A 20,365-nucleotide genomic window follows, 5' to 3' on the forward strand; every position below is an offset into this window, starting at 1 on the left:
TTGATAAATGCTGTAGGAAAAATACATTGATTTGTTTTGATATTGTGTTAACATCAGTAGTCAATATACACATGACTAAAATTCAACTGTTTGCGATCATCATCACATGATCAATTCAACTGTTTGCTGGTGAACATCAACATGTGTTCAATTCAACTGTTCGCGATCATCATCACATGATCAATACAACATTCCATGAACATCATCATATGATCAATTCAACTCTTCATGAACATCATCACGTGATCAATTCAATTGTTCGCAAACACATGAACATAATCACGACGTGATCAATTTAACTGTTTGTGAACATCTTCGCTAGATCAATTCAACAATTCAACTGTTGGGTAACATTTAGGGTGTGCTTTACTGAATTCCAAGAAATATTCAATGCGGTTTTACATTTGCCATCGTCACCCTAATGAGGGCGAGATTATATCATGATTGTGAACTGAGTACACTTACTGTATAGCATCATTATATGTGAAAGGCAAAATAAACTCTTATGAATACAGATATGATGGTGACGGGCAATTTTTCACTGAATGATAGCTGTTGCATTCCGCTCCAAATAAACAGAGCAAAATTTAAAGAGATATATATTACTAGAAATGTATACCCAACAGATAATTAAGTTACGGTTGATTTAAAGAGGTGTTAAGTGTTTTCCCCTGCTACAGATTAACTGTGTATTTATAGTTAGACCTAGTTTTCTGTACTTTTTAACAAAGACTTGACAACAATGACGAGGATTATACACCTTTGTGGAATTTCTGTAAAACCTATGTATTTGTGACATTCCTCTAGGTGTGTATTATCTGATGAACTACAGTTTGTTTTTTCTGTCATGTACGCCGAGTTATACAAGTTATAGGTACAGAAGTAGTGTGGTGTCTGTATTTACCAGTGCAGTATTAATCAACGGTATTAATACCATTGAAGGTAAGTGTGACATGTGTGTGGTCACTGGGTTTATAAGATTTAGTGTGTTTGTATATTTGTAAATGTCAACTAATATTTGTCTTGGTTGAATCCGGTACAGTCGTCAACAATATAATATTTCAACAAGGTTGGTGGAATGGTCAGCAATATTCATCAACACTTCATCAATACTTTAGGTAGGTTGATTGAGTCCTGTGTTTTAAGATAAGTGATACGCTTGAATTATATTAATTAAGAGTATGATAGGTTGAATGAGTCCTGTATTTTGAGACAAACAATGCATTGGAATTGAGAGTAGTGTTGGTTGAATCTTGTATTTTAAGACACAATACACTTGAATATAAGAGTGAGATAGGTAATTGAATTCTTTATTTTAACACAAATAATACACTTGAATTGAGAGTAGGTACATGTAGGTTGAATAATGTATTTTAAGACAAATGATATGCTTGAATTAATGTTGTGATGGTTAAATCTTGTATTTTAAGACAAACGATATACAAGTTTAGGCATCTCTAGGTGGTTTGGATTTAAAATTGTATAAATAGAAGGCTTGACTCCCTAGAGGCGGGGGGTGGGGCCAAAAAGGGTAAATTTTGTCATATTGTTTTAGGCAACTTCTTTTCTGAAACTAAGTGAAGGATATCAACCATATTTGCTAGGCAGCATCCTTAGGTGGTGGGGGTTAAAAATTGTACAAATGGAGGGCATTACCCCCAAGTGGCTGAGTGAGAGGCAGGGGTAATAGGCCAAAAAGGGATAATATAGCCATATTGCTTTAAGTGACTTCTTCTCTAGAACAAAGTGATGGATATCAACCATATTTTGTTGGCAGCATCCTTAGTGGTGAGGATTCAAATGGTACCAGTTAAGGGCTGACCCCAGAGCTGAGGGAAATGGCCAAAAAGAATGATAAACTTTGACAATATCGAGATCCCCGCCCTATAACTATGTATACAATTGCTGAGCATCAAGAAACAAACACAATTATGATATAAAAATTGACCCTTGGGTCTGGCCCCACCCCTAGGGACTAAATTCCTGAGTCATAACATTGAAATGGTTGAGATTCCCACCCCATAACCATATCTACCATTGCTTGGCATTAAGAGACCAACACGATCATGATATTAGTATTGAACCTTGGGTCTGGCCCCAGCCCTAGGGACTTAATTCTTTGGTCATAACTTTGAAATGGTTGTGGTTCCCAACCCATAGTTATTTATGCCATTGCTGGAATGAACATCCAGGTGAGCGATACAGGCCCTCTGGGCCTTTTTATTTTATAATTTCATTTAAGAATATGTAATTTCTAAGGAGGAAGTTAATCCTCTAAATCTAACAGAAAATACTTTCAGTAGTATATATACATGTCTACATTGAACTATATTTCATATCTAGCCTGGTACAATGTAATATGAATTCAATTGCATTTGATGTGTACAATTCTATATGAGCATTGATAGTCCAGGAAAATTCCTTTCACTACCAAAATTGCCATTGTTTTCAGTGTTAATTTGTGCTAATAATGCCTATATAAACTATAGTTACAGACAGTTTTCTGACAAACTGTAACTTGCATTCCAGGCCATTTCTTCTCAAACAATATTTACATTATTTATGAATGAAATAATCTCATTTATGGTAAAATTAATTATTTAGTCATTATCTTCTAAGTTACAATAATCATTGTAAATTGTGAAAACTGCATGAAACTTATATGTTGAAAGGATAAATGTATTAATAAATAGCTCGTAAGAAATGATTAATTGCATTTGAAGGTTCGTTACACAGAAAATGTAGAATTCCACAAATAAACAAAATTTAGTGTGGTATATAAACCATTACAAATGCACAGGTAATGTTTAATATTTGAAGAAAAAAATAATTTGAAGTATATGAAAATAATAAAACTGTTTCAGCCAGCACAGTATGTTTATTCAGGAAATATTGTTCACATATTTCCTACCCAATCTATACATATCACTGTACATCAGTCCTGAAATAATAATGATTTATTGTATATAAAGGGAGATAACCCTTATACAAATAACAGAAGTTTGTATTTGTTGGTGTGTTCCTGTTGGAATGTAATGTCAGGGGTGACAACCTCTAAGGAGTCCAGTGTGGGCGATCTCCCTCCACTGGGTTTCCTGAAGTGTGAGACTTTTGACGGCGTCGCCGCGTAACATCTTTTTCGGGTGTTAAGATAACATTTACCTATGTATCAAACAAATCCTGGCTTTCACTGATTACTGTAACATCTGCATTGTTGATCTTTTTACTTCAAGATCTTTGCAGGAAATAAAAACAAAAAAAAATTGGCAGATATATATTAGATTTTTATTTATCACACAAACAACTTGACATCAGAAATGCAACACATTATAATCAACGGACTTTCTTGTAGCGATTTCTTTCTTGGCTAGAACAGGTACCAGTCACTTTTTTTTGTTTTGCTGTCAATATTGCTAGTATGGCATGGGATCTTTCATGATCATAATTAACCTGTCGAAAAAACATAACAGTTCATATTAAAAGCAAGAAATTAACCATTGTAGTAATGCGAAAAGTTCATTAACATGAAAGATAAACAATTTTTTTTTCAGCCAGCAGATAATTTGACAGTGAAAACTATTTTCCAATTATTTCTGGCTACTACAGTACAGTATCCAAAGCAACAAACAGACCCTGATCATTTACTTGTACCATGTCTGCAATATTAGATTCAATTAATTTATTGCATGATTATGTATACGTACGTACTACGTCTATCCAACATGTCAAAGCACTTCACAAAACTCGTTATTTTTTTTCATCACATCAGATTGAAAAGTGTTTAGTTCTACATGTCTTTGTTACGTTAACGTTACATCGTATTCGCCACTTATACTGCAAAAATAACTTCAAACTTTTCATCAGTCATTCGTCAGTTCGTGTTTCAAGAATCGTTTTCTCTTAATATTTGTAAAGACACGACCCGATAACAATATTTCCTAATACACAACGTGTACGACATTATTATTAGAACTTTCTTTTCAGCCCGATAGGTATATTCAATATTAAGTTTACGAGTGAAAACAGCTCACCTTACGATATTATTTACATTCGTTTCCATCGGATGTAAAGCGACACCTCATCGTCAGCTCACTTCCAAAGCACAACATTGCAATATGAGTTGTTTCCCTTTGTACGGTCCAAGCTATAAATTGTCGATTTATGGCTTCGCGTGGGATGCATGGAGGGAGACTATTTTCGAATGCGTGAGATTTATGGCTCAAGTGGCGTGAGACATGTTTTAGCGTGAGTAAGGACGTTTTAGGATGTTTTAGCGTGAGTTTTTGTCTCTCACCGTGAGAGTTGGCAACCCTGTAATGTCTGTAGACAGAAAGACATGTGTGTGCTGTGGTTTTAATTATAGTGTACTGGTGGTATATCTATAATATATTAGAGATATTTGATGAATTATGGACTTTTGTGGAGGACTGATTGAAAATGTGGTTATATGGACCTCAGAAAGAGATATTAACTGAGATAAAGGTACATTAATTCATTCACATTCACATTTGAACTTTTTACAATTGAAGTTAAGTTGTAAAATGAATATTATTTTTTGTTTTGTATTTTACGTCCTTTTAAGTGCTAAGGTCATTTAAGGGCGTGCCAGGTTTTGGTGGTGGAGGAAAGCCAGAGTTCCCAGAGAAAAACCATCGACCCACAGCTAGTACCTGGCAACTGCCCCACATAGGTCTCGAACCCGAGACCCATTGGTGGAGAGCTGAATGTCATATGCCTAAACCACTTGGCCACCGTGGCCCCTTTCAGCCAATGATGATGTGGAAAACAAAGATAATATATAATATACTTGTTTATTATACCTGTGTATCTCTGAAAGTATATATTACCTGTTTAGTGGAAATATATATACAGTATTACCTATAGGTATTGAGGGTATATTTTATAACCTGTGTACTATGGGGCAAGGAAGTAATTCCAACGGTGTAGACAATATGATGTTGTCCAATGTTCGGAGCAATCCCCTCCTTTATCCAGACACAGAAAAACACAGAACACTTATACATTACATATAAACAAAAAGGAAATATAAGAGGATGTAACTAATGTTTAAAAACAATAAGGCCCTCGACTAGTGTAAGCCCAGGACAGAACTTACACTGACTGCACCTTGGACCAATGATACTGTGTAGGTGTGAACAACGATTTTGATGTCATTTGGGCCAGCCAATGCAGGTTCCCCACTATCCTTTATTGTTCATGTTTACTTTTGAAACTGATCAGTTAAACAAAATGGCCTACCGACAGCCATCTTTGATTTTTGACATTGAAGGTTTGTCAGGAATAACTTCAGGGATCTTTCCCAAATTTGATATGTAGGTTCCCCTTGATCCCTCGTTGTGCATGTTATATTTTGAGACTGATCTTAAAAACAAAATGGCTGAAGGAGGGGCTAAACAGATCTTTCTCATATTGCAATGATCGATTCTATTTCTTTCACATTAAGTACTAGTGTACTAGTAAATATGTGAAATGACAAACTCACTTTGAAGGTTGGCTTTCGTACACATCAGTATTAAGTTTAGATCAAAAGTTACCTAAAGGTGCATTTACTGTTAACATGACTCGATCAAACAGATAAGAGGAAAGAAGAGAAAAGATCGAACTGACAAGGAACTAATGAAGATGGTACAAAGGTGGGCACCAAGATCCCTCTGGGATCTCTTGTTTGAAATTTCCATGGGGGAGATTACACAAGCTCAAAAGTAAAAAAGCATAAACAATATGTGTGTATGTACACCCGAGGAGAAAATAACACTTTTAAATGGCATCTTTTGAGCTGTTCTTTCAAATGAAAACATCAGATCTTACAAAATGGAATTGTTTAGCAAATTCACTGGTTGAAAAAGCACAATTTTAGGGTCTCTCTCCTAAATAGGGAGGGTTGGCAAGGCTTAATTTAATTTTTCACAAGATTGACTTCCGTTAATTGTCTCTGACTGTACTGCTTCAGTGTTAGTTTATAACCTCTTCGACAAGTAGAACTTAACTAAGGTGTATGGCTATACTACCGGTGAACTTGGAGACTTTATATTGGTGTGTATTACCTGTAAAAATACCATCCTTACGAGGTGTGATAATACCTATATAGATAAGAAATAGACACATCATTTTAATCTTGGATACAGGTGTATACATTGAGTGTTAATAAGGTTTTACCTGACCTAGAATTCGTCTCCCTGAAATATATAACACCTGTGTGTGGGTCTGGTCTTGCCAGATCGTTTAATTTATAAATTCTTACAATGTGAAAAAAACATCAATAAACAGTGCCTTTTCACCTCACCTCTAGTGAGTAGATAAGAAATTCAAATGATGTTTGTAATATGGATATACAAAACTTGTCTTTACTTCATTTAAAAAATGTACATAACCTTTCACTTATTATCAAGTTTTCTTGAAACTCTGTTTTGGATATACCCGTCTATGGCACAACACAGGTTGGGACTTATTGTAAGGGGCCTGGGATGGGTGTCTAGAGTACAGTAAATTGTCCCATGTATACTTGCCAACTTTTTGAAAATTTCCATGGGGGAGATAACGTGTGCTTAGAATTAAAATCATAAACCAACTGTGTGTATGTACACCCTAGGGAAAAATAACACTTTTCTATGACATCATTTGAGCTGTTCTTTCACGTGAAATCGTCAGATCTTAAAAAAATGGAATAGTTCAGCAAACTCACCGGTTGAAAATGCTCAGTTGTAGGGTCCCAAATCAGGAGTCTCCCTCCAAAATAGGGAAGAGATTTGGCAAGTATGATGACATAGTTAGGCCTTACCGAGCTAGTGGGATAGCTGGGCACCTTGGGTACAGTAGTTTGTCAAGAGCAGAATTTTCTTGTTAATTTATGCATGCAACAACCTTAATGTACTAATCAATTTATCCTGAGTGGTGCCTCCTGAAACTGCAGCAGCATGGCTCTCATTATCATCAAGCAAAATATATCATATTGATAAAAAATAAATTAATTAGGGCCCCGTATCGGAGATACGGGTGCCCTATAGTAATCACTCTGTCTGTCTGTCTGTCTGTCTATGTCTGTCTGTCTGTCCACAAATTTTGTTCCTGGCTGATAACTTTAGTATTTATTGACCGATGTACATGAAACTTGGTCAAGATGTTCAGTTTATCAAAATACACATTTAGGTAAAAAATCAAGGTCAAAGGTCAAGGTCATTAGGTTCAAAGGTCAAGGTCAAATTTTACATCTTTTCACTGATGAACATTTTGTTATGAAATTATGAATCAAAGTTGATCAGAATTAAACAAGGAGTCAACTGACCAAAGGTCAAGGTCATCGGGTCAGGGGTCAAGGTCAAATTTTGTAGTTTTTCACTAGTGAACATTTCGCTATGACATTATGAAGCAAAGTTGTTCGCAATTAAACAAAGAGACACACTGAGGTAAAAAGTTGATTTCTAAGGTCAAGGTGATGAGATTCAAAGGTCAAGGTCAAATTTTGCATCTTTTCACTGATGAACATTTTGTTATGACATGATGAAGCAAAGTTGATCAGAATTAAACAACGAGTCAACTGACCAAAGGTCAAGGTCATTGGGTTAAAGGTCAAGGTTAAATTTTGTACCTTTTCCCTGATGAACATTTTGTTATGACATTATGAAGCAATGCTGTTCAGAACTTAACACAGAGTCAACTGACCTTAGTTCCAGGTTACTAGGGTCAAGGTCAAGTTTTGTATTTTTCACTGATGAACATTTTATTATGATATTAAAAAGCAAAGTTGGTCGGAATTAAAGAATAAGTCAACTGACCAAAGATCAGGGTCACTGGGTTAATGGTCAAGGTCATTTGGGTCCAAAGGTCAAAGACAAAGTGGATCTCTGACTTTGACCCTGGCTCTTATTGGAGGAGGTATATAAGGTGAAATAAAACAAATCAAAGCTAACAAATGAGTATTGCACCGGTAATTACATTTCTGTTAGCCCAGCAAATATGGTGGTGGAAGAAAACACATCACATCATAGTACATGTAAAATGTATATTTTGCTTCCTTGCGATTCTTTTTGAAGTCCAAATGTCAAACGTCAAGCTCAGCTATATGGAAAGATTGCTTCTTGATGATTATGGGGGATATAATTGCCACAAGACGGGGCCCTTACTGACCTGTCAGTGTTCTAGTTCCTTTATTAGTTATACGAGTTCAAAATTGCATTTCAGATTTACATTAACACACAGCAAAAAAAAGTTGAAGAGGTCAATATTTTCCCTTGAAAATGAATTTCACACCTTTCAACAGGTCAATACGGAGATAGAATTTTACGTTACGTCTTACTGTCTATTCCTTAGATATATAAATTAACCCATTCACCCTGAAGTCACATTTGAACCCTACCAAATCATAGACTTGGCAAGTCCATTTGTAGGGGGAATGAGTTTAACCATAAATTCTGTCTATCAATAAAGTTGAAAGCCTTTTGATAATCTTTAAAACACATTAACAACCTTTTCTTGCTATTTGAAGTTCTATACTTTTTAAAGACTAGCATGTGCCAAATACTGAACAAGGCAAAAGGGAGGCTGGTACTTTGCGGTATACTGATTTCATACCTAAAAACTATCTTTTAACTGAGGTACTTTTGAGATATACCTAAAAAGTACCCCATTTTGACTATGTTTTTCAAAGTAAGTTTGAGGTACATTTTAGGTATATTGAAGCACTTTTAAGGTAAACCTCAAAAGTACCTTCAAAAAAAGTATTACCAGAAATGTAGATAATGAGGTACATATGGGGCATATTTATACCTCAGCCAGAGGTATACCCCAAAAGTACCTTGACTGTGCCTTGACTGTATACCTATATTGAGGGTATATTGAGCATGTTATACCTGTCCTATTTTGTCATCTTTTTATTTGCTACCAAAGAAGTACCTAAGGTATACATAATTATATAAAGTATACTTTAAAAATGCCTTAGGTACCCAAAAAAGTGTACCTCAAATGTGCCTCTTTCTCCCCTGGTGTATCGACAGTTGACATTTGTTTTCTTACCTCAACTTTTTTGTTCGCATGTGTGTGTGTCCAAACTGTAAGAATAGACACCTATAGTATTTCTCTCAAAGCAGAGATAAATAGGCAATGCAATTATTCATAGGAAAGTCGTTCACCCCATCATAAACAAGCCCAAATCTTTGTGTTTTATTAACATCTTGAGATCAAAAGGGTGAAATGGTATGAAATTGAATTTTCCAGTACATGACCTTTGTAGTTATATGTGAGTTTCATCTCTATAACTTTTTTTGTTATGGTCTAGTAGTTCATACTTAAATAGAATTTCAGATTTTTCTAGCATTAATTTCCTTCCTTTAAAAGGTAGCATTCACTGCCAACACTGTCATTTGTTTCACATTATGTTCGTATAATAAATTGACAAAACCATTAATATTGCTGGATGAACTCCTCTATAGAACGGCTTCATAAATAAGTCGGGAAATAAAATATATTTCAGAGTATGTATATGTATGAAGCTTTCTACCTGTGGATACAGATGAAATAGCATCTGGCTAAATATATGCAAAAAGGAACACCTTAAATGACACAACAAATGTACAGAACAGACATTGTGTTGTTATTTTTAAAGGTGTGTGGCAAAACTCGCATATCACAGCACCAGTCAGCCATAGATCGGCTATTGGACCGTCTTGTATTTATTTACCTGCGCCAATCATAGCCAATCAATTTAGCCTGTGGTCTGATTGGATATAGATTTTTACCTGATCAGTGTTGATGTTTCATTCCAAGTGATTAATTAATCATCATTCAACAGCCAGGTACTTAGTGGATTAGGAGGTGAAGCTACCTGGATTTCTATCTTCTCGCCTGGAAATTTACCTGATGCAGCACCTGTAAGATAATTAGTATGTGTGTAACAGGAAAATGTTTGTCCTGAGAGTTCCTGGTTGGGAATATGGCCATTCATGGAACATTCTGGCTTTAGTTGGTAAAAGGTGTGACACTAAGGTGGCATGGGAGTGACATAAGGGCAATACTGTATAGAAAGTAATATTAGTGTATTGCAAAGAGTGACAAATAATTACATCATGGGGCAGTATGAAGGGTGATATTAGGGCAGCACATGAGGTGACATTAGTGTAGTACAGAGGTTGACATTAGGATAGTATAGAGGCTGACTTTAAGGTGGTATATGTGGGTGACAGTAAGGTCAGTACAGTACAGAGAGTAATATTAGTGCATTACAAGGGGTGATATTAGGGCAGCACAGGGGATGATATTAGTGTAGAACATAGGGTGACAATAGGATAGTATGGAGGGTGACATTAAGGCATTACAAGGGTGACAATAGGGCAGTACAGAGGGATATTGGGACAGAACAGCTAGAGGGTAATATTAGTGCAGTACAGAGGTACGTGATATGGCAGTTCAAAGGGTGATATTAGGATGGTACAGAGGGTGACATTAAGACATTACAGGGGTGACAATAGGGCAGTGAAGAGTGAAATGAGGACAAAACAGGGTAATATTAGTGTAGTACAGGGGGTGACATTTGTGCAGCATGGAGGGTGATATGGCAGTTCAGAGAGTGATATTTATGACATTCATTAGCAAGTGACAGTGAATATTGCCAACCCGAGAAAACCATTGTCACCCGAGGCGAAGCCAAGAGTGACAATGGGTTTTTGAGGGTTACTTCGCGCATTTGATATTTTTCTCTGTCTCATGGCAATATCACCCGCTCCTTAAAACCAATGTATTTTCGGAGGGTGACAGAGATTTTTGTTTAATTTTCTCCCAACCAATCAAATAGCTAGAAATTCACTTGAGGTGTAACAATAAGGCATAACAGGAGTGACATTAGGGCAGTGAAGAGTGATATGAGGACAAAACAGGGGTAATATTAGTGCAGTTCAGAGGATGATGTTAGGATAGTACAGAGGATGACATTAAGACAGTGAAAGGGAGAAAATAGGGCAGTACAATAGGGGATATTTGGGCATTACATGAGGTAAAATCAGGACAGTATGGAGGGAAATCTTAGGATAGATCGGAGGATGATATTAGGGCAGTTCAGAGGGCAATTCATACTAGGGCAATACAGAGGTAATATTAGGGCATTACAGGGGGTGACATTAGGACAATACAGAGGGTGACATTAGGGCATTTAAGGGAATGATATTAGGGCTGTACATGGTATAACGATTAATAGGGATGGAACGCGTTGATATTGCTGATCAACAAGGAGGTTTGTTGATTAGGGATGGAGTATAAGTATACACACTTATATTAGGTTTTCATCAGAGGCAAGATTTCATGTACAAGTTACATGTTTGTTATTTGGTTGTTTGTCAATCTCAATTTGTCGTGTTTGATATTTAGTTGGCGGAGATTTATTTTGATGTTTTGTTGTTATATATATATATATATATACAGTGCTATAAAATTTTGTTTTTCATTTCAAGTGAATAATTGGTTCAAAGGAAAGAGTTGATGCATTTACTTATAATTGGGCGGGGCCCTTCATGATACCCATTTTATTTACTGTATATATATCAACGGGGAAACTGACATCTGGCAGTAGAGCTAAATACTTGTGTACTTATTGTGAGTGGTATATAAGTAGTTAAATTGCTATTGGATATTGATAGTCATCCGTATACTATGTTACTAACAAGTGGATATAATAATTTGTGGGAGAAAGTAACATCACTGTTCATAAATAAGTAATACAGCTAGGTAATACATTAAAAAATGTAAGAAGTATGTAATGATTTTTAAAAAGCCTTCATAATGGTTGGCTAATCATACAAGACTTCTTTTTAGGCGCTTAGAGTTCCCAATTTTCTCATGTTCAGAATTAATATCGTATTGAAACCTTGCCCGTGTAGTGTTTGAATTTTGGTCTGAAAGTGTTTTTATAGGGATCTGACTAGGGTATGGGATAAATCACTAAAATGTTCTTTTTTACATGGATAAGAAAATTATGTAATTACATGGATAAGAAAATTATGTATTTACATAAAATTAGAAAGAGTTGTTAACAACTGTTAATCCAGTAAAACACTGTTAAATATAAATTACAGAAAATTAAAACAGACAGGTTGTGTATCATCATGTTTTAATATCTCTTGTCGAAGATACCTATCACTGGGGCATTAATTTAGTGTTAAATAAACAAAAAATAGTGTTATATAAAAAACACCAGATAATCAATGTTAATTAATTGCACTTATTATTTATATGTATGTATTTTGGCCAAATTTATCTGGGCAAGATGTGTTCTCAAATCTTTAGGAGTCAATTTACATTGGTGAATATAAGGCATCTGACACACTTAAGCCCTCCGTCACTCGCGGGTTTGAGGCCTACTTGGGGCAGTCGCCAGGTACTAGTTGGCTATAGGTTGATGGGTTTTTTCCGGGAACTCTGTCTTTCCACCACCAACAAAACCTGGCACGTCCTTGAATGACCATAGCTGTTATTAGGATGTAAAACACAAACAAACCAAACCAAACCAAAACAGTGGTGAATACATTTTAAATGTCTGCAAGCCAAATTTTATCATCAGTTTTATTTAAAACATTACAGCCGTCTGTATTACATGAACCCATCAGTTACAGCAATCTAGCTACCACATCATTTACAGCTAATAAGTGTAAACCCTTGCCGTATACAGCACTGTATTCCATCCGGACCAGAAGTTATATATTGCTGACACTCCAGTACTTTGATCTTGTTCTATTATTGAACACCTTCAGTAGGTGCCAGTAATTGGTTTATCCATTGTTATATAAGTCAGCCGGTCACAGTGGCGTATTTCAGATCTGTATTTACACATCAGAGTGACATCCTTGTATCCTGCGTGGTGCACACCTGTGCTTCACAGATATGCAGAAATGTTCAATTTTTTACCCGGAGGTAGCTATATAGGTTACAGATACGAATAAATTTGCAAAATTGAGTTGTACAAAGTAATACAATATGAAGAAGAACACGCCCTGACAGGAATTTCTTTATGGAAATCAGATGAGCTTATCAGTCAATTTGTTAATTCAATTTTTCAACATTAGAGTTTTTGAAAAGTTATGTTAAACCTGACAGTTTTTTTTGTGACTTCAGTTGAACATTTTGTGTCTTTTTACCTGTAGGAAAATGTGAAATGTAATAAAATGACATTTAAATGCTCAAAGCAGTTATGAAAATAATGTCTCGTTTGTGAATGTTGAATAGAAATAATTAATGTTTGATAATAAAATGTCTTGAAATTCTTCTTAAATTTCTAGTAGCTATATATATATATATACATCTTACAGGAGCTGAGTATAGTGATTGTATAAAGTTTTACTTGTGCTAAAACGGTTCAAAACAGAAATCAATGTGAGAGAAAAAGTTACATGATTTTTTTTAAGGAAATTATGTTGCAAATTTTCGCTTTAAAAGCTTCACATTAATTAAGTGACTTTGCAAGAATTCACAGAATAAAATTTAGAAAGGCTAGAAATATTAAAGGGAGAAACGCTTGCGAGCTTTAACTCGGCATGGTTTATGTACATTATAAGGTCAGATTGACTTGCCATTTGCTTTCTCGATTTTACGATTATTATAAAGTTAAGATCAAAAACCTTGCTACATTTGTGTAACGGTCGATCTGCATGATGGTCAAGAATTGAATATGGCTGCATTGTGGTGAAGCTATGTATGAGATACAATACAGCCTAGCTCCCTTTAATTATTCATTACCTATGAATCCTCAATGAGGACATCTAAGGTTATAATTACAAGAAGGAAGTGAGCACATGTGCCCTAAATCACCTGTACTGACCAGTTGGACAGCTTATTAAGGTTACACAATGGTAACGGTCAATGTGGCCTGAGGCTTTGACTGGCCACACCTTGTCTAGCCAACAACACACAGATAACAATCATTACTTGGTCGTATTTACATTGCAAGTGTGACCTGGTTTTGTACTTGACATGGATCAGTAAACATATAAATAATTCATGCTTGATTTGACATCTGGTTTTCACGCTTTACTGACTTCCTGTGCAGAGATTCCACAGATAGCTGACATTTACTGGCCATCTACAGGTATCTGTTGTGTGAGGTCATATACCATACATTGCACATATTTATACAACACTATACAGAGTTGTTTCTTGGATTTGTGGATTTTCTGTTTCAAAATCGAGAGTTTCTATGGATATAACAGTACATATTTCCACCTCATTATTTTGGAGTGATCTTATAAGCCCTGGATTATGATATCTATCGACTTAAGTGGAGCTATACCGGGAAGAGAGGCTTGTAGGTATTTAAAGAATTTAGTAGAAAAAAAGAAAAAAATCAAATCTAACATTGATGACTAAAGATTGGCTTGACTTTGTATATATACATTGGACAGGTAATCATCTGCATTTTACCTGTATTATGACCTTGTATATATAGAAATTTGATTTACTACAGATTTTAGCATAAAGATCCACGGTAGAATTGAAAAAAGAAAAATGTGGGAAAAACGAATTGGTTTGAATAACTTGACACTGAGGATAGTTGGTTAGTTGGATAAGGTGATATAAATATATTTTGTTTATTCATGTATATGAAATTCCTGGCCATGAAGATTTAGGGCTAGCTGACTGCTGTAAAACTGTAAATAATTAACATGACAGGTAACATTAATGGAGTTGTTTACAAATACCTTGTTATTGATCATGAAGGGTCAATGACTTTATAAATTATAAAATACCACAAAATAAATCTTGGATATCATTATATATATATATATAATATGAACTTAAAAATCTAACATATATCACAAAATTAACTTGACCTTAATTAATTGTCATTAATATTTTTTATTTTTTTGTTTTATTCAATCTGATATTAAACCTTTGATCATTATAGAAATACTTTAGCAGTTCACTAAAACCGTCAGTGACATTTTTTTTATTTGAAATGTTTATGAAATCAACAATATTGAAAAGAAATTTGTTGTTTTAATTTATATATAAAAAAAGTTATTGGTTTTTGCACTTAAATGAAAAAGTTTCATTTTAAATTCTAAGAAAACAATCACTATTTTAGGATTAGGTTTGTACAAATAGTAAGCATTGTGATTTCATGATTCAGTATTTAATATGTTGACAATGACAATTAATCGTAACATGTCACTGTAAGGTGATCTGGTGACACTTACCTGAGTATGAGTAGATTCTGTACCTATACCTACATCTGGCATTTAGAACTCGTCTATAACTACATACCTGAGTAGGTGGTAGCCATCCAGGACCTGTCATACTGACATATGACTTTACAAAAAAAGGAAATTGATTTATTGAAATGAATTAGATAATTGTCTTAAAGTGATTTTGATATTTTTAAAGAAAGTGGCATGAGTCATAGCTTATAAAAGTTTCAAAAATACCTTTTTCGGTTTGGTTTAACAAAAAAAATCTTTAATAAATGTATTTATGATTTCATTGTTAAATTTGGAATATTGAACTTTTATTTATACAGTTAAGCATCATATGATGCCATCATTTGTCCAGAGAACGTTTTGGAGCTATAATATTCTATTATAGCCTTTGGCTGAGGTCGATACCTGGATTTATCGACCCGAGAAAAAATATATTAACAGGACGCAGTCCGAGGTCAATATATCTTTTCTCGGGTCGATAAATCCAGTTATTGACCGAAGTCAAAGGCTACAATTGTTTCATTATTTTCAAAAGAGTAATGTTAGCAATCTGAAAAAAAATCACAGCAAAAATCTACGGAAGCGGGACAATGCGTTCGTTTGGAGACACGTAATAATTCTATTTTTAGAAACACACAGTCCTTCAACAAAAATCACGCGCTCCAAGTCAATATCGGTTTTTATCGGTGGACACGTGATGCACTCCGGTCCAATCTCTTGTCGGGAATAATATGAAAAAATAATAATGGGGTTTGGTGATGAATTGAGGAAAATATATAAATTTAAGGAGATATTAAGAAAAACTGAAAAAGGGACCTTGAATTATGTTAACTGTAAGCAAATGAAATGAGGTTTACTATATATTTTATTTGATTAAGGCCATAAATCTTGAATATTATTTTGTTCACTGAAATAATTAAAATAGCATTATATAATCATTGAAAACACAATTTGATAAATACATAATTTGATTGATCTTGCATGGTTAGTTATAATATCACGCAATAATTACACATATTTGTGAATTATTTAAAGGTCTAAACTTAACAATTTAATCAGTCAGCTGACTTGATTGCTCTATAAAGTATTTTAACTTTAGACTGTTAATGGTAGGAAGTACTAAGGTAAACACGATAATTTAGAGCCCTGTTATACTATATTTAACATGGACCCATTATTGTAGGGATATTATCATTTCACGGCCCTTTTGACTTGTATTTATCAAAATAGAGCTTTCGTCTTATATCCTGGCTTTTGTTGACAGATTGAGGACGGAATATTGAGGACAGAATAAATCACGCATTTTGTTTGTGTAAACAAAACAAGAAGTCAGGGTATACAACAGGGTGGGTCTTTGGTTAATCCAAACCGTGAGTGAAGTGGGGCATTTTGAAAGGAAATGGATAGAAATCTCTACGTTTAAAGGAAACATTTGAGGAGATAGCATTCATTCGGGATTCTGAGGGGGTCGACGTGGATTTGAGGAATAATCTAGCATCTGGCTCAGCAGGGTTATCATGACCCTTCAAGCCGTGGTTACACTACAGATCGTGTATTACAGGTAGGACAGGTAAAGGGGATAGTCTTCATAAACAGATTTGTGAATTTCTTGGAGGTGTTTGTACTTGTTTCAATGGTAGATTCCTTCTGATGTGTGTCAATGTTTTGGATGTGCAAGATATTTTTATGTGATGAATTTCGGAGATTTTATACAGTATGAAATGATGGAGACAGAGATGACAACAGGTAGCAATTACTGACAAGTAGGTAAACCATAGGTAAGATAATATCGTTTAACTCATTCGCCCCTGCAGACACATTTGAACTCTTCCAGTTCAAAGGTTGGAATAGTTCATTATGAAATTTCAGGGGTGAATAAGTTAAAAGTGTTATTGAAAAGGTCTGAAAGTAGGTTCTCTCTTTGTTTAAGTTGCAAAATTTCATGATAAAACAAATGTCTTAATTTAAGTCAGATAGAAAATAGACAAAATCCTACTGTATGTATGTGTTGGTCAAGATCAGGTTCAAGGTCACACAAGTCAGCTGTGGAGGTCAAATAATCTGTTATACATTTAGGCTGATATAGAATAGGTAAACTCAAACTGTTTTTGTCAGAGATCGACAGGCTAAAGGTCATACCAGTCAGCTGTGAAGGTCAGCTAATCTGTTATACATCAGACTGATATACAATGGGTAAAATTAAACTACATTTTTGTCAGAGATCGGGCTCATGCAAGGTCATACAAGTCAGTGATGTAAGTCAGATGCATGTCTGTTACAATAACCATAGTGTATTGAAAGGTGAGCTCAAGGACAAAAGTCAGCTGTAATTGTAGATTAGGAGGGTCAAATGTAGGTCAGGTGTCAGTCGGATATATTCAGGTCAAGGTCATATCGATTGAAGATAGCTGCTGAAGGTCAATTCAATCATTGATGTTGCCAAAATAAAATAATAAGTTATAGTGATGTTGCATGTTTCATTACCCTTAAAGTATTGTTACTTCTTCGTAACTTGAATTGTGGTTGTTTTCCCGACTATTTGATGCTGGAAGTATTCTTTCAAGTTTTGATGCTGACATATATCCTGTGGGATTTATCACAAGTATAAAGCCAGCTGCATTATTTTGTCTACTGTGTAGATTTGGGAATGTCGGTGGTTAAATGTTCAGCACTTCCTGTAAAGGGGATATCCCTGACCCTGGTGATGAGGAGATAGACTTTTTACATGGTAACTTCCTGTCTGTTTGACCCTGCAACCTCTGTGATGGAGTGTTGTGATTCACTGTCTCGTTACGAGCATTGTACAATGTTTAGATGTGGCCACCGGTGGCTCAGTGGCCTCCTGTTTCTATTGGTCTCGACTCTTTATGGTTCTCAACAAAATTCTCTTTTACTTCAGGAGTGTCCTTCACCTTGGAACCTTTTACTAACGAGATCAGTTTCTTGCCTGTACTGAAGAAGGTAGCTCACCTGCACTAACGAGTTTGATATTCATGTGTAGCTGAAAAATGAAAAGCTTGTCTAGAAACAAACTGTGAGGTCAGGAATATTGAACTGTGTTAATGAGACTGATTGGACAAGGGAGTTTTTGTGATTTTAAAATGAAAGGTGCACAAAATTGTACATACAATCTTGTGCCTGTTTATCCACAGGAGTTGTTATGTTAGATTTGGGAATTTAGGATGCGATTTGGATTCCAATTTTACCTGCAGTAGAAAGGTTTATCAAAGAAACCTACAGTTTTCAAACACAGACGTACAGGGATATAAACTTTTAAACTGTGATTTAAAGAGAAAAATTGATTGAATCGACATCAAAAGATTGTCCTTAATCTGTATATGGACAGAAAGGTTGTCAGCACAGTGAACTTCTTACGATTCCTCCATGCTTATGTTGGTCATGTGACTCGCCACTGCACAGAGAGTAATTACGAGTAAGGTTGAATGCGTGAAACCATGTTTTTCTCTGACCCCCTGGTCCTATGGTTCAAGGAGAACCAGGACACTGTGTCCAAGGCTCCGCAGTGGAACGGTCCTGCTATAATCACATTGGAGGAACCAACGTCCCCGGGGTTCACCGGAAATGCCCCAAAGGGGTTCCCTGGAAGCTATTCTGGACACTTTCTCCCAGGTAAGCATTGAATGAGCTGAGGTTTGTTATAACCATGCATCGTCAGATTGTTTTTTAATTTGTCATCAGAATTTGAGTGTACTGCAAAAGATATGTAAAGCCACATTTGTACGAAATGAATGATAATTAATCTACTGTTTCTATTGTTAGTCTTACTACTGCTCATAAATACAAAAGGTCTATACCATTATACAGCCGATGGGTCAAAAAAGTAATATCAATGGAAAATCCTTACAAACTTATGTTTGTAGGATACAAATTGCTTAAAATTGGTATAAAGGGCAAGGAAGTACTTCCAACAGTGTATATAGACAATATGAGGTTGTCAAATTCCGAGCGACCCCCGGTCCTTTATCGAGCACAACAAAATGCAGAACACTTATATATTTACATTACATCAAAACAAAAAGAAAATAATAAGACATAACTTTTATTTGAAAACAATAAGCCCCTCGGCTTACCTAAGCCGATGGTAGAATTTACAAGACTGCATCGTTATAAAATCTACATATGCTAAGCTATCAGGGGTATAATTTGAGTCACAAATTCAAGGTACACAAGTTTTAAAAAATCCCTGCTGGTTTGGGAATAAACAGGCCATCTGAGTCCTACTGTTTTTTGTTGTTATAGGCGATTAATGTTGGCCCCTGTAGTCAGACTTAACAATAAGGGTTGCCCGATAGTCCGGAGACTAGTAAAATCTTCAGCTGGATTAGTGGTTCTAAAAACTGCTAGCCAGATCCACTAGTCAAAATTTGATGTTACTTATCATGTTGAATAATACTGGGTTAGTGTAATTTACACATGTACTAGTAAAATTGGAAACTACTGTAGCCCGACTGACTAATTGTTTTCAAAGTTAATTCCTAGCCCTGCAGCAGAATTTGGGGTTTTCCTCTCTTGCTTCCAATGCCACACTAAGGATTCATGTTGTTTCCTGTCTTTCTTCCCTATTCGTTTGTTTCGGTCGTGTCTTCAATGACACCTGTGTTCAAGTAATCTTAGCCGCTGTGGGTCTTTTAAACCCCAAACAAACAAATAAACGAAAGTTTTCAAAACCGCAAATGCAGGTAAGGACCAATAAAAATCCTGATATACAATAACACCACAAAAGCGAGTTATTGTATGAAACGAGAACAAGATCATGTTAAGTGAAATAAGATGGATTTTTAATTCATTATCTTGCATGATTGACTTAAATTTTAAAATTGGTCCCTCTAGGGGCAGAGAGTAATTGTATCAGAGCCCAATAGGGAAAATAAAGGGTGGAGGGTTTATTTAATCTTCACAGTTCTCCGTCAATATTAATGTGGGTGTTGGGATTTGAACCTAATTTAGATTTATCCTGGGACAAGAAAGTTGAAAGTTATTTAAGGAAGGTTGTGACATACTGGGGACAAATGGGCACCAACATATAGGTGAAATGGGAGCAAATCTTTAAAATGCTTCTGATCTAAAGTACATAGAAAGGATTGTAACCTGGTTTGTATTTTGGGTCACTTAATTCAGGTTACTAGTACCTCGGCTTTGAGATCTGGCTCACA

At 35.3% G+C, this 20,365-nt stretch overlaps 1 protein-coding gene across 2 annotated transcripts in view; it reads left to right on the forward strand.

Moving 5' to 3' along the window:
- Window positions 1-1,046: 1,046 nt before the first annotated feature.
- The window catches only part of LOC110440519 (pleckstrin homology domain-containing family G member 5-like), a 172,046-nt gene continuing 152,727 nt past the window's right edge, over window positions 1,047-20,365 (forward strand). The window contains exon 1 of one of the 2 annotated variants that reach the window (XM_021483649.1): window positions 1,047-1,118. In XM_021483649.1, coding sequence (XP_021339324.1) covers window positions 1,079-1,118 — 40 coding nt within the window. In that variant the 5' untranslated portion in view covers window positions 1,047-1,078. Of the gene's footprint in view, window positions 1,119-18,076; window positions 18,822-20,365 lie in introns of those variants that run through there. The other variant, XM_021483648.1, reaches the window with a different exon arrangement.

The sequence above is a fragment of the Mizuhopecten yessoensis genome, unplaced genomic scaffold (genome assembly GCF_002113885.1).
Source record: "Mizuhopecten yessoensis strain PY_sf001 unplaced genomic scaffold, ASM211388v2 scaffold11183, whole genome shotgun sequence".
In the NCBI taxonomy this organism is placed as follows: Eukaryota; Metazoa; Mollusca; class Bivalvia; order Pectinida; family Pectinidae; genus Mizuhopecten; species Mizuhopecten yessoensis.